General features: G+C 44.1%; 1 protein-coding gene and 4 non-coding genes across 5 annotated transcripts in view; all 5 read left to right on the forward strand.

Annotated features, from left to right (window-relative positions):
- The first annotated feature begins 2,956 nt into the window (after positions 1 to 2,956).
- Positions 2,957 to 23,743, forward strand: part of NOP58 (NOP58 ribonucleoprotein) — a 28,692-nt gene continuing 7,905 nt past the window's right edge. Inside the window, exons 1-12 of the mRNA XM_054172859.1 lie at positions 2,957 to 3,089; positions 6,484 to 6,560; positions 8,414 to 8,466; positions 10,412 to 10,536; positions 11,543 to 11,679; positions 15,658 to 15,722; positions 16,941 to 17,075; positions 18,068 to 18,213; positions 19,144 to 19,270; positions 20,044 to 20,207; positions 22,290 to 22,424; positions 23,343 to 23,404. Of these exons, the coding sequence (XP_054028834.1) occupies positions 3,045 to 3,089; positions 6,484 to 6,560; positions 8,414 to 8,466; positions 10,412 to 10,536; positions 11,543 to 11,679; positions 15,658 to 15,722; positions 16,941 to 17,075; positions 18,068 to 18,213; positions 19,144 to 19,270; positions 20,044 to 20,207; positions 22,290 to 22,424; positions 23,343 to 23,404 (1,271 nt within the window). The 5' untranslated portion in view covers positions 2,957 to 3,044. The remainder of the gene's footprint in view (positions 3,090 to 6,483; positions 6,561 to 8,413; positions 8,467 to 10,411; positions 10,537 to 11,542; positions 11,680 to 15,657; positions 15,723 to 16,940; positions 17,076 to 18,067; positions 18,214 to 19,143; positions 19,271 to 20,043; positions 20,208 to 22,289; positions 22,425 to 23,342; positions 23,405 to 23,743) is intronic.
- LOC128899372 (small nucleolar RNA SNORD70) lies at positions 8,727 to 8,815 on the forward strand. Its single transcript, XR_008463074.1, has one exon. It is a non-coding gene; the product is annotated as a small nucleolar RNA SNORD70 (small nucleolar RNA).
- LOC128899373 (small nucleolar RNA SNORD70) lies at positions 16,304 to 16,391 on the forward strand. Its single transcript, XR_008463075.1, has one exon. It is a non-coding gene; the product is annotated as a small nucleolar RNA SNORD70 (small nucleolar RNA).
- LOC128899380 (small nucleolar RNA SNORD11B) lies at positions 18,315 to 18,400 on the forward strand. Its single transcript, XR_008463082.1, has one exon. It is a non-coding gene; the product is annotated as a small nucleolar RNA SNORD11B (small nucleolar RNA).
- On the forward strand, positions 19,438 to 19,523 carry LOC128899377 (small nucleolar RNA SNORD11). Its single transcript, XR_008463080.1, has one exon. It is a non-coding gene; the product is annotated as a small nucleolar RNA SNORD11 (small nucleolar RNA).

A 23,743-nucleotide genomic window follows, 5' to 3' on the forward strand; every position in this document is an offset into this window, starting at 1 on the left:
CAGGAAAGCCAAATATGTTCATACTATGCCAGGTTTACAGTAAGAGCTCAGTATGAGCTTAATAACACTACGCAAAACACCAAAATAAGCACAAGACTAATAGAACAGAAAGTGACAAATACTTTGTCCTAAGCATCATTGCTGTTCACAAATGAAAACAGCTTTAAGAGCAGGTAGAGTAGGCTTATAGCAAGAAGGCTAAAGTGTCCTACTCTGGCATGAAATCTGAGTGCAATGTTTCATTTTACCATTTTTTCTATGCAGTGCTGTAATAAAAGCTATCACTCACGTGAGTCAGAATGTAGTTTCTTATCCCCATATACAGCAATAAAGGCAGTGTTAAAACACGCAAATTTGCATACACACTAAGTAACAGCAGGTAGGTACTCTTTATCACCTTCTTACTCAGTTGGTTATGGACATTGTTACCTCTTCAAGATACATGCTGCATTTACACTGCACCTGCAAAGCTAGTCTCTGTTCAGCCCATGACAACTATAGAAATACATCAGAAAAACTTTTCTTTGACAGTCCAAACACAACACAGAGCATACTTAAAATACAACAGAAAACTAATTTTAAAAGACTAAATACATCTACACAAGCCTCTTCCCACAAAGCCCAGTCATCCTTGTTCTGCAGCTACTGTTAAGGCTACTTACCCTAATAACCTCATTGAATTTGCAAGTGTTTTGTAACTTCCTGTTTGCAACCAATCTCAGTCACCTGATATCAATTAATTTCACCTTGGTTCCTTCAAATTTCTAACTTCTCCAAATCTGTGTACATGGCTTAGGAGTCGTGAGCTATTACTTGTTTTCTTGAAACTAATGTCTCACAGTCCATGCAAAGCCTCCTCAATGCCTCAAAAATGAATTTCTTATAGAACTGGATTCTGACTTAAAAACAATCTGCAATTTTGTAATGCCAACATAATTGATTGAGGGCAAACTGGGTGAATTAGGAACATTAAGAAGAGTGTGTCCAGCAGGTCAAGGAAATTTCTGCTTTCCCTATACTTTGCTCTGGTACGGCCACATCTGGATTATTATGTCCAGTTCTGGGCTCGCCAGTTCAAGAGAAACAGGGAACTACTAGAGAGAATACAGCAGAGGACAGCAAAAATGGATACTGGACCATCTCTCTTACAAGAAGAGGCTGAGAGACCTGGGGTTCTCTAACCTGGAAAAGAGGAGAGGGGACCTTATAAATGCTTAAAAGTATCTAAAGGGTAGAGGTCATGAGGATGAGGCTGGGCTCTTTTCAGTGGTGCCCAGTGCTAGGACATGGGACAATGGGTACAAGTGAAACAGAAGGTGTCACCTGAACTTATGGAAAGACTTCTTTGAGGGTGGCAAAGCATGGGCACAAAATGACCACAGAAGTCATGAATCTTCTCTGGAGACTTAAAAACCCCACCTGGGCACGTTCCTGTGTAACCTGATCTAGGCAAACCTGCTTTAGCAAGGGGGGTTGGACTAGTTGATCTCCAGAGGTCTCTTCCAGCACCTACCATTCTGTGAATACAGTGTCCTGGGTGAGAAAATAAAGTAACATTTACTGTTGTATTTGCTCTTTGCAATAGTACTATGTCCCCCGAGCCTGCAGCACCAGAACCAGTACTTTAAAACTAAGAGGAACATAGAAATTCTATTCCAAGATGAACGTAATTTCTCTGGCGATATTACCATTTGTGGAACTTAAAAAGACACCAAAGTATTTTCTTAAAAATTACGTGAATCCCCAAATTTATCTACTGGCTTTCCAACATATTCCTAATGCGAGAAGCAGAACAGGAAACAAAGGTATGCTGACGCATATGGATGGTTGCAGAAAATGCAGCAATGAATTCCTGGTATTAATCAAGCCCAGGTGATACTCAGAGCCTTTCTTCCTGCGGGCACAAAACACTCTGCTTCTAAAATAGTGGAAATTTATCAGGCCATGGACTGGTACTTTTTGCCTGTATTCCACTAGCTAACATGCAGCTTTTCAGATATTCCAGCAGGGCCCGGGTCCAGATGCAGAAGTAGGTCAGAACAGCAGCACAAAGACGCTTTTTGCCAAGACAGAAACCAGTAGGTGGCACAAAGGGACGTCTTTCAACGCCTACGGCCTCTGCCTTCCCTCGGACAGAAGCAGCCTGGATCTTGGCGATGCTGCAGCAGCATGGGGAAATAAGCAGCCTTTAAAATGTTTTAAATGCACGTAAATTAGCATTTCTCTGTCGGAAAACTAGACCTTTTAAATGCACGTAACTGAACTTAGTCGCAACAAATTCCTTACAAGAAAGAATGGTATCCATGGAAATATTTGCAGGCAAGACCCTGGGAACAAGTCCAAGAAGTGAGACCAGAACAAGCAAGGAGAAACCACCCTGGTGTGTCAAGAGGGCCAGTAGCACTGGCTTAACCCCAGCATGGTAGACGGGCTGAATGCTGTACCCCAACATAGCCTGGGGTCACCAAAGGGCCACTAACTCAAATCTGCTTTTAAGATTCACTCGGGAAACAAAGGCTACCAATATCGGTACCCAAGTCCTCGAGCATGCACCCATTTCTAGTCACAATAGCTGTCCCCACCAACAGTCAAGGTACACGCTGGGTGCGAGAGACGCCGAGCAACGGTCCGCTGCTCTCGAGGAGACAGAAGCAAACGAACGGCTGCCATAGGCACAGTACTCATCGACCAGCATAGCACATAACACAAGTGGGCTACCATCTGAACGCTTACAGGGAGACTTTTTACGCCAAAAGGCTCGAACCCGCCACTTGCAACAGGACAAAGCTCGAGGAACTGCAGCGGAGGAGCAGAAGCCGCCGGTAACGGAAATTAGCAGCCGCAGCACAGGCACCGACTCGTCCGCCGCGCGCGGCCCCGCCACGTGGCTCGCGAGAGCGCGCGAAGGGGCTCTCCCACCTCGCTTCCCCCTTCGCTGCGTTCACTTCCGCCGCTGCTGCTGCTTCCTTTTCCGGCGCGTGCTTGCCTGAGTGGGGGTCTTGTCCGCTGGCGCACGTGGCTGCGCCTCTCCTGGGCCCGCCGCTATGCTGGTGCTGTTCGAGACCGCCGCTGGCTACGCTATCTTCAAGGTAAGGGGATTGGGGAGCCTTTTGTTTGGTTGGGGCCCATCTCTGCCCAAGTGGGCCGCAGTGCGGGGGGTGGCTGTTCTGCGGTGAAGCGGAAGTGAGGCGCGGGGTGGGGGAGCACTCCGGGCTTATGCTGGACTTTCGGGGGGGGGGGGTGGGATGTAGACGGAGGACGAGTGCCTCTATGCTGGGCGGCGGCTCAGGGTGATGAGCCGGGCGACGGCCCTGTGGGGTGCCTCGGGCCGGACAGGAGTCTGGGGGGGGGGGGGGGAGAGAAGAGGAGGAACAGGGAGGCCACGTTGTGAATGAGGCCTTGAGCCAGAGGTGTGTGAAATGAAGGGCCTGCAGTGGGAGTTAGCAGATACTGGGTGGGAGTGCGAGTGATGGGGTTCCTCGGTGGTCCTGTGCAACATTACTCGTGGCGCTCCTTTTCTCCTACCCGTAGGAGTGAATTTGGCAGAAGGTTGTGCGCCTGTGGCCGTACTCCTCTAGCGTTACTGGAGGCAGCCGGGTGCGGGCACGTTGACCTCTTTCTTTTCCTATTTGCGTCCTCATAACTCTTGTGCTGGGAAAATCTGCAGGAAGGGGCGTGTGGGAGACAGGCAGCCTGTGCCTAAACGGTTGTACGGAGTGCCTTGGTCTGAGTGCTTTTCTGAAAGTCGTGCTGGTCTGCTAGGCAAGCACATGGGCAGGGTGAGCATGCCTGCACGTGTAGTGTGTGGTCTGACTTCCCATGCTGAAAATGTGGGCTGAGAGGAACAGACCGCTTCACAGGGCTCTGCCAGCCTTCTAGTGAGGTGTCTCGAAGGCTGCCTTTTCATGATGGTTTGAACAAGCTTCTGGCCTGTTCTCTCGATTGAATGTTGATGCCTGTACAGTTTCACGGGCTCATACAGTTTTTTTTTTTCTAACACTAGTGGGTTTCCCCCCCCCTTAGTTTGGTATGGTATGTGTTGGTTTTTTTTGCTTCTTTGTGTTTTTACCCCTTGGTTTAGCTCGTGTAAACACTGGTGCAGGTGCAAAGGGAGCAAAGTGCTGGTTTCTTTTGTTCCAGTCTGCTGCAAAACTACACCCTTGCTGCCTTAAAGAGTGCTGTATTTATTTCATCTGCCGTGAAACCTTTCCTCCTTATTGGGGTGCAGCTGTGCAATTCAGGCAGGGAAACTTTCAAGATGTAAGCCTTGGAGAGAAATATGTTTGCAAGCAGATGACTTCTGCTCTGTGCCCTCACTCCTGCCCCCAGCACTTAGACCTGCGGAACTAACAGAGCAGTCTACCTGAAGGTTTTGCTCATTGGATGTTCACATTACTGTTCTGTGCCACACCGAGTTAGTAAAAAGCTAAAAGTTGCCTTTTGAATAGGTTTAAACCTCTTGTGCAAGGAACCAAGACCTTTTGACCTTTCACAGGAGCTAGGAGGGCCGTATTTTAATTCCTGAAACAAGGTAGACATAAAGTAAAGGTGGGAGGAGCATAAAGCGATGAAGCCCTTACGGAAGGGCTCCGGCAAGGGTGTGGGGCCTGACTGTGATGTGTGTGCGGAGCGGCCAGAGGGCGCCAGGCACCAGGGAATAGCGTTCAGAGGCTGCTGAGTACCGCCGCGGGCAGAATAGCGCGCTGCAACGTGCCCTGGCTGGATTGGGAAAGGTGAAAGCTGTTTGCTGAAATCGATCAGAAGTAGTATTTTATTAAAACACATATTTTAAAGCAAGTTTGTTTTACATCCTGATTCTATTTGCAGCTGCCGAGAACACGTATGACGAGTACCCGTGCATACTTATCTGCAGGGCGAGGCTCTCGGTCAATTAGCTTTCCTTTCCTAGACACCTTAGCTGTTCATCTGCAAGCTTGTGCCATTGTTATACCTGTATGTTCGTTTTCTACCAGCGTTCTCCACAGAATTTACCTTTTCTTCTTTTTAAAACCATTTCTAAAGATTGTTACTGCTGGGGTGCTTGCAGTAGGGAGGGGATTGGAGGGAGGTTCTTTGGTGTGAGTTTGTTGGGTTTGATTTTTAGTTACTTGAGGGTTGGACAGAATTCGTGCTTCTGAATTTTGGGAGACAGTCATGGTCACCCACTTCCATTTTCAGCAGTGCCCATTGCTACCATAACTGCTCTGCCTTTATGCCTTGATGATTAAGAGTTGCTGTCCTCTGCAAGCTGTGTAGTTCTCAGGTGTTTCCTTATAGGTATTGTGCCCATCAGAGGAAAAAACAGTCTAAATAGTAAGGGCAAATGGAACATAGCTGTGTTCTAGATCTTGGAAGACTTTTTCTGAGGGAACTTACTAACTTGCTGCACACAAAATATCAATAGACATGTAATTTCTATATGCTAACAACCTTGATTTATCAGCTTCTGTGTTCTTTGTCGATGCACCCATGTCTGTTTATAGAAGGTAAAAATTCTGTAGGCCTTGAGGTGTAAAAGATAAATTGGAGGAAAGAACCAGCAGGCCGAGGAAAGGCAGTTACCCCAAGGTTTTTCTGTGCCTCAGAGTCCTGTGGGAAATGAGTTGCTATGTTCACTTGCTCAGCTACTAATTAAGCTTTAAAAAGGCAACTGCTTTTGACCGGGGTTTAAAAATTTGCAAGGGAGTGTGTTCTCAAACTCAAGAATGGTTCCTGCACTTGTACCAAGACAACAGTTTGTTACATTTCTGTTGTAGGGACAAAACCACAAGATTTTTGAGTGGAGTGTAAAGAACATTGTTGTACTGCTCCCCTGAGTACTTTTCTAGGAATTTGCAGTACTCTGTTTTGTGAAATGTGGGTAGGCTCTCGGGGTGTAATTGTTAATTTTGTGCTGTTTAAAACTGGAGCGGGATCCCTTGTACAGGGATAGATCTAATCCTTGGCTCAGCTGATTACTGAGCTGTGGAAAAAAGTTGGTTTCTTTTTCTTCTTTTTTTTATGTATCATTGTTCTCTTTCTTCCTATGGCTAGCTCAGATTAAGGAAAACAACTTGTGGGATCATGTCTTCTGGTTAGGCATGCTTGTACTTTCTTAAAGTAGTGGCAGGTTTGGTTTTGGATCACTGAGATTGTGAATGACTCCTGTAGAAGAGATGGAGCAAGCCTGGTTTTGATAAACTTCCTTTAATGTGTAGGTTCAGAAGGGCCCAGCTGTTAGTGGGCAACTTCTGTAATTTAGATGAAAGTAAACCAATTAAAATTGTCTGTCTAGTGGTAGGATAAAGCTGCTGAGAGAACAATGAAACTGGAGATCACCAAAATTAAGTTTGTAGACTCAATGAATATTAACTTCCAGTGACTGGATACAGTGAAAATCTGCTTCAGGTCTTCCCTGCTGAATGCAGGGTTGAGGGTTGTTCACAAGTACTTTAAATACAGTTGTGTGCAGTTTTTGTTATTTTCTTTTGTTTCCTCCTACAGGTTCTGAATGAGAAAAAGCTCCAAGAAGTTGACAGCTTATGGAAAGAATTTGAAACTCCTGAAAAGGCAAACAAAATGTAAGTAGCCTCATGTGAAGATAGCAGTCTGGTTTTGGAAGGACCTGACTGCCTGTAGTTAGGCATATCTGAGGTTCAGAAAGAAGTACTGGGTTTTATTTTTCAGTATTGTAAAACCTAGAAGCTGTCAACAATAATAATGAAAAGTTAGATACTCAGAGAAGCAAAATGGAATATCAAAGTGAAAGAAAACAACTTCTTTTCCTGCAGCATATTTAAGCTGCTGAAGTCATTACTACATGTCACTGAAGCAAAAAATTGAATGTTTTAAGGAGATTTGGATGCTTTGACAGTAATATGTAACTTGTAATGCTGGAGCTGGCTGAAATGACAGGTTTTTGTGTTCACAGGAGATGCTTAACCAAGAAAACAAGTTTAATCCATCTGAAACTAGTAGCGTATGGATCATTGTGAACTGAGAGTGTTGTTGCCTGTGCTGTGAGTGAGTGTTGGCTTGGCTGCGTATCTGCACAAAGATTGCAGTCTTCACTAAGCAAGCTGTCCTTTCTAGCAGATTGACATAGAGCTGGAGACAGCAGTGCATTCTTTCCAAGTCTGTCTAGGGTGTTTTTGTTGGAAGGTTTCTAACCAGCTTTGGTTATAATGGATGCTTCTGAACAAGTTACGCTTTGTGATTTGGATTTATCCTGCTCTGTAACAGTATTTAGAGGAAGAACTACAATGTCTTACATCTGCCTGTTTGTAGTGTTAATAATCTTGTCTTGGAAACATCATCTTGGCCATTTGCTAGACAGGATGTGGCTCTTAGTGGATCTCTACTTCAATCAAAGTAATTCCTGTCTCTTCTGCCTTTCCGAAAAGGCATCAGTATAATCCTGGGGCTTCTGTTGGGCTCTGCGAGTGCTTAACTCAAATGTTCAGCTTTATCTGTGACCTTGCTTCCTTTGCAGATACTTGACTCGCAAAGAGCAGTGGTTAATCAGAACTAGATTAGCCAAATGCCTGTCCTTGACAAGGAATTTACTGGATTGAGATAGCTTCTTAGCACTAATGCTAGATATCAACACCAGAGGCTGTGTGAGAGGGAGAGAGAAGCTCAGTCTAAGACCTGACACAGTGTAGTCAAACACTACCCATGTCATGATTTTGGGCTCTGGATGGCAGTTAGTATCATAGTATCAGTCAGGGTTGGAAGGGATCACAAGGATAATCTAGTTCCACCCCCCCTGCCATGGGCAGGGACACCCCACACTAGATCAGGCTGGCCAGAGCCTCATCCAGCCTGGTCTTAAGCATGTTATGTTGCTTAATTTAAGCTCAGCTCAGAACTTGCATTTTAACATCTAATTGCAAGGAGGGACTTAAGGATTCATGGACAGTGAATCAGTTCAAATTTAACGTCTTTGAAGATGCATTTGGTTGCATTGCGTGTTAAATCTGAGCTGTGCAGGCTGTGCATTCCACGGAGGCAGAAAGTTCCCTTTTGAACCTGAATGGGAAGATGCTATTATCAGTCAGTCACCAGTGACACCTTATTAATCAGAGTGCAGTGTTGAAATTTAAGTGGATGATGCCCATATTTGAATGTGAACTCATTTAGGTTTTCCAATCATGTTGGTCCTAGAATTACTAAATCAAAATATTGCTTTTATTTTATTTTTTCTGTTTTAAAAAAGGGTTCACAGGATCCAGCTGAAAAATCTCTTCACACTCAAACTTAATTGGCAGGTTTAATTAACTTCATTCTTCTGAGGATCTGGGTATTGACCTCTGCTCTCTTGCAATCTTAGGGAGAAGAGGGGGACTATAATAGTAGAGGCAGAACAAAAGTAAAATGGTTCTAGCATCTGGTTTATGTTCATCTGTTTACACACTTGTATTTTTTTCTGTAGAGTGAAGCTAAAACACTTCGAAAAATTTCAGGACACAACAGAAGCACTTGCTGGTAAGTGAGTTAATGCCATTCTTACAGGAAAAAAAAAAAAGCCCTGCCATGAACTAGTTCACTTGTTACCTCTGTCCCTGCTTTGTTTCTTTGCTTAGTTTTTTAATTCCAAATTCAAAGTCGGCTGGAATTACTGTTCTATGAGATTATCTATCCAGTCTATAGTGCAGTAGTGTTGTAACGAAGTCTAGTCTTTTCCTGCCATACTTCTTTCCCAAGCAGCTGACTAATGAGCACCATGTAGAAGTTTTCGATATGTGTTGCCTGTTGTCAGTGATGGATTCTTGTTGAAACTGAATATATATGATTTGAGTCAACATTTCGTCACTACCACTGAGACAACAGGCAGACAGTGGACTATATGTATTACTACAATGGTTCCTATTTTATAGATGCATATTATGCCTATGGGTTTTCAGCCTAAAAAACAAAACAACTGTATTATGTGTAAAATAAATTCAGGAGTTTAAACAAAATTGAAAGCCTATGTGCAGTAGTTTTTATTAATTCCACATTTAAATGCTTGATACTGTGGAGTGGTTTGAGCAGAAATGATAAAAGTTCTAGCTTATCATTCAGAAATGGCATGACTGTTGTCGCTGAATGTGCAGTCAGTGAATGTTCCAGGTCATGTTTATGACTAAAGAGTGGATCTTTGTATTCTGATGTGGTAGGGATAGGAATCTAAGGAAACAAGAATGGAGACGTTACCATCATACATGAGATGCAAGGGAAACAGCTGAGACTGAAGCTGCCATACATTCCTCTCTATTTGCAGATGTTTGAATTTAGATCATGCCTAGTTAAGCCTTTTAAAAAAAACCAAAACACTAAAACCAAACAAACCTCACAGAACAAAATAACAAAACCTACACCAAAAAAACCCAAACCAAAACCAAACACCCTCTGCTCCCCCAAAACCCCAAAATACCGAAGCCAACCCCAGCGACTGAAAAATCTAAACCAATCCCAAAACTTCTACTGCTTTGCTTCAGATTTACTTACCTGCAAAATGGGAGAGATTATTCAGGCTACCTACATCACATTTATCTTGAAGAGAAGACTGTTTTCATGGCTATTTTAAGTGAATTTAGGAGCTGTTAAGTAGCTTGAAATATGGAGACTTATCTTCATTGTAGAAAGGTTAAAAGGAAACTTGGCGCAGCACTTAGGTTTTACCCTAACATTTCATTAAGGTTCTGTAAAACCAAAATTACTTACAGCTTCTCTGTTAACTGTGAAGATGATGCATCAATCACAGAAGTTCAGTGGAGCACAGAGCTGACCCACAAAGAGACTTGTATAAGCGCCTGCTTAAAATTATATTGTGTGGGATTATAAGGCTTTTACAGATCAATGCATAATTGAGAATGAAAAATAGCCTTTTAAAATTCCTAAGTCTATATGCTATATTAAAAAGAGCCATGTCTGACTGCCCAGTCAGTGTGTCTGGCATGGTTCTCTGTTGGGCTTTACATAGTAAATTATTGTTGTCAGAGGATACAACTAAGTAATCAATTTTAGGATATGGTTGCTGACTAAAGGACCTGGGAAATGATTGATTAATTAAATGTTACAAAAAATATTCCCGTATAACCTTGCCTTTGGAAATGTTAAACATGTATCTAAAGCATATGGCATACTGTTTATAAAGATCCTTAAACAAAATTGACAGAAATAGAACTGAAAGCATATGGAGAAAGGAGAGGCAACTGGAGAAGGGTTTTTGATTTAGGCTTCCAAAGGATCAAGTATATAATTTCATTCTATTTTGATTTTTTGCTCCTGTATGACAAACCAGTATTGCGGCTCAGACTAGAGCTATTGTGGGCAGTTAAAAAAATAGCAACTTAGGAGTGCTATTTTTGCAGATTTTTTTTTTTTTTTAGGAGGGGGAAAAAAACAGCACCTTTGTGTTTTGGGGGTTTTTGTTTGTTTTATACAGCATCCACAGCTCTCGTGGAAGGCAAGCTCAGCAAGAACTTGAAGAAAATTCTCAAGAAGATAGTGGCAAAAGATGCCCATGAGCAGCTGGCTGTAGCAGATGCCAAACTTGGAGGCGTCATAAAGGTGATAACCAATTTTACCATTCTTCCATTTTGTCTCCTGCTAATGAAATCTTATAGTCAAATTCCAGAGATTTTTCAATCACCAGCAATGGATTACGCTGCCAATTCTGTGTTTGCAGTGTGAAAGACATCTAATCCTTATGATAAATGGATGCTGCATGTATATTGGGAAGAGAGCAACTTGAGTACAGAAGTGAATGATATGGTAAAAGTGCAGTGAGATGTTCAGGATTGCTTGATTTCCCTCTTAAATATTGGTTAGAGATGCAACAGATGAAAAACTTAGTTTCTCTAATGGTCCCATCCAGAAAAAGACAGTGAGGAGCCAAACAAAAACCAACAAAAAACTAGCCAGGCTGTAAGACATGCAGCAACAGGGGGCTTATGAGATGTCTTGTTGGGAGTTCTGCCTTCTGCAGTCTAGAAGCAGTTGTGCACATCCTTTGGTCCTTGCCTACAGAGAAGGGAAAGAAGTATGATAGAGGTGGACTGCTTTCTCCAATATCTCCTAGGTATCAAATACCGAGTTATGATCTCATATTTGATTGCTCCCTGTCCCAGTGACTTTATTCTGACCACCTCCTCATGCTGTGTTAGCTGCTGGTGTATGCTGCAAAAGGAGGAGAATTTAGTGTTAAAGTGAATAATACCAAGGACTCTGAACTACGGATTTTCAGTTTTGCTCTGTGATAAAGAGCCAAAGCCCATAACCCTCTACCTCTAATTTTTCTCTTTGTAGCCAAACTGTTTCTAGTAAGCTGCAGAATCTTAAGTCTTGGGTTCCAGTGTCTAAATACCAGCTAGAGCATTAATTATAAATCTCCTCTTCAAACAGACTGTTACTGTGTGGAGGGCTGGGTGTGTCACTAGTTTGAGCATCAAAGACGATTGAAACTCTTGTGTAATTACAGAACTGCAGTGAAAAATCCAGGCTGCTGGAGGAAGAAGGGCTTTAGAGGAATGTTGTTGTTTTGCCTGACTTTAGACCATTGATTTTTATCCTGCAGGACAAGCTGAATTTGAGTTGTATACACAGCCCAATGGTTACAGAGCTGATGAGAGGAATTCGCTCACAGATTGAAGGGCTTATTACAGGCCTCCCTTCTCGAGAGATGGCAGCGATGTGTCTGGGTCTGGCACACAGGTGAGTTCCTAGAACACCTTTGTTTCATCCCATGTTTTCCTCTCTCTTGTGTTATTTGCTGTGCTGTGTTGCTTGAAGTCCAGGTATGTGACATGGTCTCATACTCTGTAAGTGAAAGGCTTTCCAGTTTGCACTCACCCTTTAGAGAAAGACCTGAAGTTGATAGCTTTCTTTCACATGTTATGTAGTTTAGGATTTAGTTTGAAATGTCCCTGTAAATAGTCAGATGGGTCATTCAAAAGTCCATTGTACATCTGTCTCAGAGGAGGGGAAAGGTCACAGTATATGATAATGGTCTGTCCCCCAAAGGTAAAAAGATTCTGGGAAGGGAATTGGCAGGTCTCATCAACAGGGCTTTAAACCAGTTTCGAAGGGGGAAGGGGCTGAAACTAGTCCCCTCAGGCAAGAGTCTGGGGGCGATAAGCTAGTGTCAGAGGTGAAACCAGCAGCCCAGCTGCAGAGCATGTACACTAATGCACGAAGCGTGGGTAACAAACAAGAGGAGCTGGAAGCCTTGCTGCAGCAGGAAAGCTATGATGTAGTTGCCATCACAGAGACAACTCACATGACTGGAGCGCTGCAATTGACAGCTACAGGCTCTTCAGGAGAGACAGGCAAGGAAGAAGGGGTGGAGGGGTGGCCCTGTACATCAGGGAGGCACTAGATGCCATTGAGCTGGAGATTAGGGACGATGGGGTTGAATGCTTGTGGGCAAGAACTAGAGGGAAGACCAGCAGGGCAGACATCCTGGTTGGAGTATGTTATAGACCACCCAACCAGGAGGAAGATGTTGATGAAGCATTCTATAGGCAGCTTAAGGCTGTCTCAAGATCTCCTGACCTTGTCCTCCTGGGCGACTTCAACCTGCCTGACATCTGCTGGGATCTCAACACAGCAGAGAGGAGACAGTCTAGGAGGTTCTTAGAGTGCATGGAGGACAGCTTCTTATCCCAGGTGCTGCATGAGCCTACCAGGGGCAAGGCTATGCTTGACCTCCTCTTCACCAACAGGGAAGGGCTGGTGGGTGATGTGGTGGTCAGAGGCTGTTTAGGGGCCAGCGACCACGAGATAATTGAATTTTCGGTATTCAGTCAAGCTAAGAGGGGCAGCAAGAAGACCTCCACTCTGGACTTCCAGAGGGCAGACTTCAGGTTGCTTAAGGAAATAATTCAGAGGGTTCCTTGGGAAAAAGCCCTTAAAAATAAAGGGGTCCAGGAGGGCTGGACCTGCTTCAAGGAAAAACTGACGAAGGCGCAGGAACAGGCTGTGCCAATGTGCCGGAAGAGGAGCCGCCGGGGTAGACGGCCAGCCTGGATGGGTGATGGACTTTTAATAGAACTAAGGGAAAAAAAGAGGGTGTATCATCTTTGGAAGAAAGGTGAGGCAACCCATGGACTGTTTAAGGATGTAGCCAAATCATGCAGGAAGAAAATTAGAGAGGCAAAAGCACATTTGGAGCTTAAACTGGCCTCTGCTGTGAAGGACAACAAAAAGTCCTTCTATAAATATATTAATAGCAAGAGGAAGGGTAGGGACAACCTCCACTCCTTGGTTGACATGGAGGGAAATGTTGTATCAAAGGATGAGGAAAAGGCAGAGCCGCCTGGATCCCCACAAGTCCATGGGACCAGATGGGATCCATCCTAGGGTGCTGAGAGAGCTGGCAGATGAGCTGGCCAAGCCGCTCTCCATCATTTTTCATCAGTCCTGGCTCACTGGAGATGTCCCAGAGGACTGGAAGCTGGCCAGCGTGGTGCCCATCCACAAGAAGGGCCGGTTGGATGAGCCAGGGAATTCCAGGCCTGTCAGCCTGACCTCAGTGCCAGGCAAGATTATGGAACAGGTCATCTTGAGTGCAATCACACAGCACTTACAGGATGGCCAAGGGCTCAGGCCCAGCCAGCATGGATTTAGGAAGGGCAGGTCCTGCCTGACCAACCTGATCTCCTTCTATGATCAGGTGACCCGACTGGCGGATGTGGGGAGGCCTGTGGATGTGATCTACCTGGACCTCAGCAAGGCCTTTGACACTGTTCCCCATAGCAAACTCCTGGCCAAGCTGTCAGCCCATGGCTTGGATGGGAGCACACTGCGATGGGTTAGGACTGGCTGGAGGGCCGAGCCCAGAGAGTGGTGGTGAATGGTGCCACATCCAGCTGGCGGCCAGTCACTAGTGCTGTGCCCCAGGGATCAGTGCTGGGCCCCATGCTCTTTAGCATCTTTATTGATGATCTGGATGAGGGCATTGAGTCCATCATCAGTAAATTTGCTGATGACACCAAGCTGGGGGCAGGAGTTGATCTGCTGGGGGGTAGAGAGGCTCTGCAGAGGGACCTCGACAGGCTGGACAGATGGGCAGAGTCCAACGGCATGAGATTGAACACATCCAAGTGCCGGGTTCTGCACATTGGCCACAACAACCCCATGCAGAGCTCCAGGCTGGGGTCAGAGTGGCTGGAGAGCAGCCAGGTAGAGAGGGACCTGGGGGTACTGGTCGATGGTAGGCTGAACATGAGCCTGCAGTGTGCTCAGGCAGCCAAGAGGGCCAATGGCATCCTGGCCTGCATCAGGAACAGTGTGGCCAGCAGGAGCAGAGAGGTCATTGTGCCCCTGTACACTGCACTGGTTAGGCCGCACCTCGAGTCCTGTGTCCAGTTCTGGGCCCCTCAGTTTAGGAAGGATGTTGACTTGCTGGAACGAGTCCAGAGAAGGGCAACAAAGTTGGTGAGGGGTTTGGAACACAAGCCCTATGAGGAGAGATTGAGGGTGCTGGGGTTGCTTAGCCTGGAGGAGACTCAGGGGTGACCTTATTGCTCTCTACAACTACCTGAAGGGAGGTTGTAGACAGGCGGATGTTGGTGTCTTCTCCCAGGCAGCCGGTACCAGAACAAGAGGACACAGTCTCAGGCTGCACCAGGGGAGGTTTAGGTTGGATGTTAGAAAGAAGTTCTATCCAGAGAGAGTGATTGCCCATTGGAATGGGCTGCTTGGGGAGGTGGTGTTGAAGGTGTTCAGGAGGAGACTTGATGGGGTGCTTGGTGCCATGGGTTAGTTGTTTAGGTGGTGTTGGATTGGTTGATGGGTTGGACGCGATGATCTTGAAGGTCTCTTCCAACCTGGGGTATTCTATGTTTTGATGCTAAGACAAGATAAGGACCATAATTTACTGATTTATGCCAGAATGAATATCCATATAATACATCAGTGTGAATGTTAAAGGCAGAGCTGTCTTTCCACCTTGCAATCACTGTCTCTTAGACTGAGTGGAGCAGTAGCTAAATACAAAGTTGTTGGATCAGCATTGGGTCAAGCATTCATTCAGGAGTAACTTCTAATCCATATTCTGATGTGAGCTTGTCCTTTCTGTAAGCTATTTTCAAGTTAGAGAGTTGCTTTGCTGTAGCTAGTTCCTTAAAAACAGATGTGTGCTTGCTCAGAAAATGGGCATTAATATTGAAAAAGGACTTTGAAGATGCCAGTCCTTATGGACATCCATTATCTTTTACTATTGTCAGGGACTTTAAACATACATTAAAGTTAGATAGTAATGGGCTTTTTCAGTGAGAATCTGTTCCAGGAAGTTTCTTTTGTTATTTTACATTAGTGTTGCTGATACTTGCTGCTGGGTAGGTACAGTTTTGTGTGTTAAGTCCAGATAATGCAGAACTGGAGGTGTTGTTGACAAACACTTTTTTTGGGAACTATACATAAAAAGAAATCAGCAGCTAATTGAACTCCTGTTCAGTCTGCTACACATGGTACAGATAGCCTTAACTTTCCCTTTCACTCTGGTCACAGATTATGTGCATGTATGTGTGTTGGAGCTCTTGTGAAACTTGTCAGTGAGGCTCCTGGCCACAGCTGACTGGTCAGTGCCATAATACTGAGCTGGTGTGAATGAGTAATGGACAGCTATATTGGGGCATTTCCTGCATCAGAATGTCAGGATGTTGATGTACTGCATTTTTGTCTCTTCAGCCTTTCTCGATACAAGTTGAAATTCAGCCCAGACAAAGTAGATACCATGATTATCCAGGCAATTTGTAAGTATATTTAGAGCTTAAATTATTAATGAATTTGTCTTAGGGTAGCTGACTAACTTACATGGGTTATGGAAATGTATTGCTCTCAACTTCCTCCTAGCATGTTTCAGTAAATGGGGCATTGGTGTTCAGCTGGGCATAAGGTGTGGTTTTTAATAGTGTTTTCCACAAGCAGAAGCGTTTTTAGGGTAATACAATAAAGCAATGTCCACTTTCTCCTTGTATAGAGATCAGCTGAAATATAGGCAGTCAGTTCCGTTTCCTGAGGGCTTGATTTCCTAACATGCTACTTTCTGAGTAGTTGGGAGAATGGGCTCCACAGAATGTGATTTTCTGACCCTTCATTTTGGTGGTATCTTGCGTAGAGGGCAACATGGAATAGACTCTTCCATTAGGTGTGCAAAACCCACGGCAGTACATAATGGTGTATTCCATCTCCTTGCTTTCTTAATGGAATACAGACAAATTGTAAATGCAGCCAGCAAAATCCATTCCTTATTTTTCCTTGAAGAAATCTACATCATAACTGGCATGCTTGCTGTGAAGCAGCAGTGAGGAATTCTGTTTGGAATATTAATTCCCAGACTGTTGTCAATGATGAAACATAGTTGAGATGAAGTTAATGATGTAATTCAGTTCCTTCGTCACTACCACTGAGACAACAGATGGGAATGTTGGTATTGTATTACTGGGAAGTATTTTAGCCTCAGGGCTCTGTAGCAGTATATGCTGTGGGTGTTATGGCCAATAACCAGATTTACATTAGAATATATCTGGCAAATTGTGAGCTTGTTGGATTTTTATTGGGTATGTTTATGTTATAAAAGTAACTAAAGGACTTAATGCAATCTTGTAAATCAAGTAAGTGAATGCAAGATTTCTCAAGATTAGAACCTTTTTCCTTAAAAGTTTACAGGTGGGTAAGTTTAATATTAATCTTAAGTGTAGCACTTCAGCTGACTTCAGACGAAGAATAACTGGCTGCTGCTCACAATGAAACTTCCAGGCCACACTGGAGAATTCTGATACTTTTATAAAAACTGAGCCTGGGATGATGCAGTTCTCTGAAAAGTAAAGACTTCTAATGTATGGCATCTTGTATTTCATTCCAGTTGTCATGGGATAAGATACTGCACTTTATATCCCTGTACACTGTTTAAATTTATTGATTGGCGTTTTCCATTTTTAGAAAAAAAGGTCCATTTTTCTTTCTTGTAGCACTTCTTGATGACTTGGACAAAGAACTGAATAACTACGTCATGCGCTGTAGGGAATGGTATGGTTGGCACTTCCCTGAGCTGGGCAAAATCATCACAGACAACCTAACATATTGTAAATGTGTGCGGAAAGTTGGTGAGTAATAAGGAGGTGTGAGCCAGGGGAATCTCGTATGTTAGTATGCGATGCATTAATGGCAATGGTTTGTAGACCTACAACTTGCTCACCCCCCTAGTTACAGTCCTGTGAACAGTCCTGCCTTCAGCAGTGGTTTAAATAAGGCCGGCAGAAAAGTAGTGTATGCTTGTGTTTGTATGTTGGTGAAATTTTGTAGAATCATAGAGTGGTTTGGGTTGGAAGGAACCTCTAAAGGTCAGCTAAGTCCAGCCCCCTTTGCCGTAAGCATTTACCATTTCAGAGCTTACAGGAAACTCCAAGTGTGTCAGCAGTCAGTTCTTCACGGTCAGCATACCTTCTTAGATCACAGGTGGTCAGCAAACTACTTTGGAAATTAACTACCAAAAAGTGATTTAGAAAGAATTGCTGCCTGTTAGCTTAGTGAGTGTTCTTGGGGTCAACAACTGCTACACTTTTTCATAAGAGTAGAAAGAGGGACTGCTCTCTAATGTTTCAGACACTTGCCTCACCTCTTAGGCATGTGCTTTGTATTTATGATTTTATTCGTTTTTTGAAAAATGGGGGTGGGGGTGTGTGCAATTTGCAGTCCTTAAGAAACTTCCTTAAGAACCTTCTTGATTTTTAACCAATTATAGAGGGAATTACATGGATTTGCTTAGTAGTAAGTGAACACTTCTGGGTCATTTACAATTCTTCCTTGTAACCTTGTGACCAAAAATTTTGTAGCAAGGAGCTAGTGGAAAGGTGAAGCATTGTACAGTGTTGCAGAGTAAGGACTTTTTTTCTAGTTTCACATACAGTATTTTCAGCCATTCTCTGCTCCAGTGTAAATGTAAAGTCAGAACATTGTTTTATGTTTGGGGAGTTTGGAATAGGATAATGTCAGACTTGACTCACTTATTTTGGACTTTTATTTTTGTCTGGTTTTGTGCTTTTTAACTAGTTCATCTTGCCCCCAGAACAAGCATGCTTTCATATCTCCCCCACAGGAGACAGGAGCAATTTTGCCTCCTCTGATGTTTCTGACATCCTACCAGAGGAGATTGAAGCGGATGTGAAAGCTGCTGCTGAGATTTCCATGGGGACAGAAGTATCAGAAGAAGATATAAACAACATAATTCATCTCTGTGATCAGGTATATACACATGGATGAATAGTAGTGGCAATTCCATTATAGCCATTTCAGAACCTCTTGTGGCAAGGAAGGATTTTCCCAGGGTGTTGCTAACACACTTGTAATGGCAGTGATGATTCTGACACTGGTTGCTTTCCTGATGTACACACATGAGGGTTGCACAGTCACTACCTCATCTGAGCCATCTCAGACTGTTGAAGTCTGCACAGTCTTCCAAAAGTTGCAGCCTTACTTTTTGTGGGGGGGGTAATTTTGTCATCATTGTGCTCTGAAGTCCTTGAGATAATGGTACTGTGTAGCCTCTTTTTAATCTGGTGTTGTTGAATCTAGGTAATAAACCCTAGGTTAAAAGTGGAGCACTGTAGCCCCAAAAGAATTAGGAGCCCTGTCCTGCTTCAATCAGGATTGTATGTGAACTCTCTGACTTTAGTGGTGACTTTACCAGGGAGCGGCAGGGTTAGGAGTTTCTGTTCATGGTCTAGACCAGGTTGATTTTGCATATGCGTTCTAATTGTGTGTATTTGTATGGAACAAGCAAAGAGCATTTACCCTATTTTAAGAGAATGGTGGCAAAGATTTATGTGAAAACTGAATGTTCCAGGTGTTTGTCCTAAAGAAAATGTCCTTACTAAGTATTTTTGTTCTGCTTCACTGTCTTTGGCATGCTGTCAACTCCTTTATCAGGATCTTTGCTGAGAAAATAAGTTGCGTAAGGGAATAAGCAATACAGATCTAATATACTTGGTAGGTGGAGCTCTGCTCTGGACATATGCCCTATATAAAGCTTTCTAGAACACTGGCTTTTTACTGTCTTCATTTTGCTAGTCTTCTTTGTTGGAATACTTGATACTTGCTTATTTCAGTATATTTAACCCTTTTAATATTTGTTAGTCAGCTAATACTGATTCCTGTAACCAAACTCTGTGCCAGGTGATTGAAATCTCCGAGTATCGAACACAGTTGTATGACTACCTGAAGAACAGAATGATGGCCATTGCTCCTAATCTTACTGTCATGGTGGGCGAACTGGTTGGAGCGAGGCTGATTGCTCATGCAGGTGGGTTGCACTGTGAAGTGTAAATGAAGTTTTGATGACCTCATCAGAGATTTTCTTTGAGAAGCTGGTCAGCTAAAAGCACTATGCAAGGGCCTCGTGAACATCTGATGGTAAAGAAAGAGAAGGTAGCTCTTGAGGAACCTTAGAATACCAGCATGAGCTTGGTAGTAGTCTATGATGACAGAGTTCTTAGTTGGCCTGAATTCTTTTTGGAATATGAGGGCAACTTAAGTCACTACCTCTTCTGAGACACTTGCTGAGCTTCCTGCTGGTAGTCCAGTAACTGCTGAGATAAAATGCTGACAAACTGGCATTAGGCTTTTGTAGTCTGACTGGCTCAAGGTAGCAGCCTTATTCCAGTTACCTATGCTGCAGTTCTGTGATGCATCATCTTGCTGTTCCTTACTTTTGTCAGGAGTAGGCATTACTCCAGTAGAATGTGCTTTAGTCAGTCTGTCTCCTTTCCTGTTGCCAAAATCAAACCAAGGCAGTTAGTTGTAGCGTGAAAGACCGAAATGGCTTACCTGTTGTGACAGTTTTAGGCTGTGCCTTAAAGGAAAAGACAGCTACAGAACACTGGTTTGGGCGGGGGGTGGGAATTGAACATTTCTCACTACCACACCTGTCCTTCAGGAAGTGGTTTTGAAGGAGCTCTCATAGAAATATGTGGTCCTGAGTTTCCTACTCCAGAATAGTGGAGTAGTGTAGGAATCCATCCTCCTTCTCTAGCTGCTTCTCTGAAAAATTAATATTGCTGTGTCACCTCCTTCCAGGTTCCCTCTTGAATCTGGCAAAACATCCAGCTTCAACAGTTCAGTTACTGGGTGCTGAGAAGGCACTCTTCAGAGCACTGAAGACTAAAAGGGACACACCTAAATTTGGCCTTATCTATCATGCTTCTCTAGTGGGACAAACCAATACCAAAAACAAAGGAAAGGTGAGTTGCAGAATTGTTTACTATCTTGGTGTAATGGGTTGGGGCAGACCCCCTCCCCACCACACACAGGAATAATGACTCAAACAAACAGATTGCAAAAGTGATGGAAAGTTTAAATAGAGAACAATGAGCGTGTACAAAAAAGAAACATAGTGACAAGAAAGAGACTAAAATAGACCCAGAAAGACCCCAAAACCCCACCTGAGGGTGCACCCAAAACCCCCAGTGCTCCTTCCCCCCCTACTGCTAGGCTGGTCTTAGCTGGCCAGATCTGAGACTGCCCATCCCCCTGTGGCCTTGGGCCTAATCAGGTCCATGGCCGGGAGATCTCTCCCCCAGTTACCAAGTCTCGGAGAGGGAAGGAAAGAGCAAGTGCCAGACCCCGCCGCAAAATTTATAATGGTGCAAGGGATTATGGTAGAAATACCTAATTTCCTGCACCCACCCACTGGGCTGGACTTCTGGACACAGGAAACATCCCTGTAGCAGAGGGCACCCAAACTACGACACTTGACTTCTTTCCAGAGCATGAGATGGTTTGAGCTTTGCAGTGAGGCTCTTTCCATGGCCTGCTGCACTGTACTGCTTCATGGTTACGTGGAACTTGCCACTCTCCCACAGATCTTTGAATGTCATTGTTTCCTGTTTGAAAAAGCAAAAGGAATTTCCATTCAATACATCTGAGTAAGAAGAGATGCATTCCTGCTGAGTTATGATGCAATGCTGGCTTTCTCAAGGTGTATGTTACTGCTTTCTTTGTGATCCTAAACGAAGCTGTTACAGGCTTCAGTCTTACATGGAAACTGGACTCTTCTTGTGCTAGAGCTGGTAACTTCCGTGGCATGCTTTTAAAGAGCTTAGGCTTTTATAATGCTGGTAGTCACTAGTGGTGTGCCCCAAGGATCAGTGCTGGGCCCCATGCTCTTTAATATCTTTATTGATGATCTGGATGAGGGCATTGAGTCCATCATCAGTAAATTTGCTGATGACACCAAGCTGGGGGCAGGAGTTGATCTGCTGGAGGGTAGAGAGGCTCTGCAGAGGGACCTCGACAGGCTGGACAGATGGGCAGAGTCCAACGGCATGAGATTTAACACATCCAAGTGCCGGGTTCTGCACATTGGCCACAGCAACCCGATGCAGAGCTACAGGCTGGGGTCAGAGTGGCTGGAGAGCAGCCAGGTGGAGAGGGGCCTGGGGGTACTGGTCAATGGTAGGCTGAACATGAGCCTGCAGTGTGCTCAGGCAGCCAAGAGGGCCAATGGCATCCTGGCCTGCATCAGGAACAGTGTGGCCAGCAGGAGCAGAGAGGTCATTGTGCCCCTGTACACTGCACTGGTTAGGCCGCACCTCGAGTACTGTGTCCAGTTCTGGGCCCCTCAGTTTAGGAAGGATGTTGACTTGCTGGAACGAGTCCAGAGAAGGGCAATGAAGTTGGTGAGGGGTTTGGAACACAAGCCCTATGAGGAGAGGCTGAGGGAGCTGAGATTGCTTAGCCTGGAGAAGAGGAGACTAAGGGGTGACCTTATTGCTCTCTACAACTACCTGAAGGGAGGTTGTAGACAGGCGGATCTTGGTCTCTTCTTCCAGGCAGCCGGTACCAGAACAAGAGGACACAGTCTCAGGCTGCACCAGGGGAGGTTTAGGTTGGATGTTAGAAAGAAGTTCTATCCAGAGAGAGTGATTGCCCATTGGAATGGGCTGCTTGGGGAGGTGGTGGAGTCACCATCATTGGAGGTGTTCAGGAGGAGACTTGATGGGGTGCTTGGTGCCATGGGTTAGTTGTTTAGGTGGTGTTGGATTGGTTGATGGGTTGGACGCGATGATCTTGAAGGTCTCTTCCAACCTGGTTTATTCTATGTATTCTATGTATAACTAATTTGCTGTCTCAGATGTTTCCCTCTATCAAGAAAATAAGTTGTTATATTAAGAGTATTTCAGTGTTGATAGAACCATGTACTAATTGTGTATTGAACTAAACACTGCTGGTTACTTTGTTCTTTTGTTTGTGGTTTCCAGATCAGAATGAATCATTGCCTTGTGTTAAGTCTTAGCATTTAATATTCTTTCGGACGTTTCCAGATTTCTCGAATGCTGGCAGCAAAGACTGCCTTGACTATTCGCTATGATGCCCTTGGAGAGGATACCAGTGCTGAAATGGGTGCTGAGAACAGACTAAAAGTAGAGACGAGGATGAGGCTTTTGGAAGAGAGAGGGGTGAGTCTGGCAGAGTGCTGAATGAAGCTGACTTCCCACCACCACCTTTATGGTACAATTTCTGATGCACTGCTTTCTGAGTCTTTTCCCTTCACTCAGTTGTGTGATCTAGTGTCACTTCTATTGTGTAGTGTCTCCCAACCGTGCCGGGAGCACTGGGGTTTGGAAGCTGACTCCATCCTTCTGTCTGTATGTCAGTTTTTCTTGTTTACATACCTGTCTTCATTTACATTATACTGAAAAATCTTGATTCTGAACAACATGAAAGAAATCACATCTTTACGTTCTACCACCTCTGTATTAATTGCGAAGACACACTCATTGCTTCATAGCTTCTTCACCTCAGAGGAAAATGCATTTGGAGATTCTCCCTCTCCCCTTTCACCCTGTTTTCTACTGTGGTTCCCCAAAATCCAAATACAGGTCTGGTGTTGCTTGGTCTTAAGGAACTTTCTCTGTAGCTAAAGAAAGATGGTCTGTAAATTGCTGTGGTGTTCTCTCATCACCTAATGCATATTCTACCTCTCTATACCTGCTGATCCATCTCTTGCCATCGGCATGGCACGCTAGGAGAATGTGGGGTTCACTTTCCTCTTTTAGGTGGCACGCCTGCTGCATGTGTTCTTGTAAATGATGACTAGGTTCAACCTTCCAAGGTAGAAATGGTATATTTGATCCAGTACTATGTACCCTTTAATTGAATTTGGGTCTTTAAAAGCAGGATTAGGAAAGAACATACATTTCTCACCCTAGCTACCTCCTACTCACTATTCTGCTTGCAGGTGTAAGACTCAGAGGTACACAAGATCAGTAATCTGTGTCTGCTTTTCCATTTTAAATTCCTTTCAAGAGCTGTAGAACTTGTTGTGAATTGGTTTCCTTACCATTTTTTTTTTCACTTCAAAATTTTACATACAGATACGAAGAATAAGTGGCACTGGTAAAGCCTTGGCCAGGACAGACAAGTATCAGAACAAGAGGTGAGTAGATTTTCCTTTCAGCTTAGCTGAGTATAAATAGACCTCCATGTGTTTGGGGTTTTTTTATTATTATTTCATTGCCAGCTGAACTGATTGAAGATCCAGAAACCATTTTTTAATGCTCTTAAACTGGGATGATAGTTCTCATCACTAGTGAGAATTTCCATTTTCCCACATTTTACAGTTGTGGAGAAACAGTCCTGATTTTCCTATTAGCAAATTGTCAACATCAGCAGATAACAAGCATATTTAGATGCTATCAGCAACATCCCAAAAAGTGGAGTAGTTTGGGGAGTTAGTAGGTAGCAGCTTTTTGAAATGGAATTCTGAATAAAATAA

The sequence above is a fragment of the Dryobates pubescens genome, chromosome 2 (genome assembly GCF_014839835.1).
Source record: "Dryobates pubescens isolate bDryPub1 chromosome 2, bDryPub1.pri, whole genome shotgun sequence".
In the NCBI taxonomy this organism is placed as follows: Eukaryota; Metazoa; Chordata; class Aves; order Piciformes; family Picidae; genus Dryobates; species Dryobates pubescens.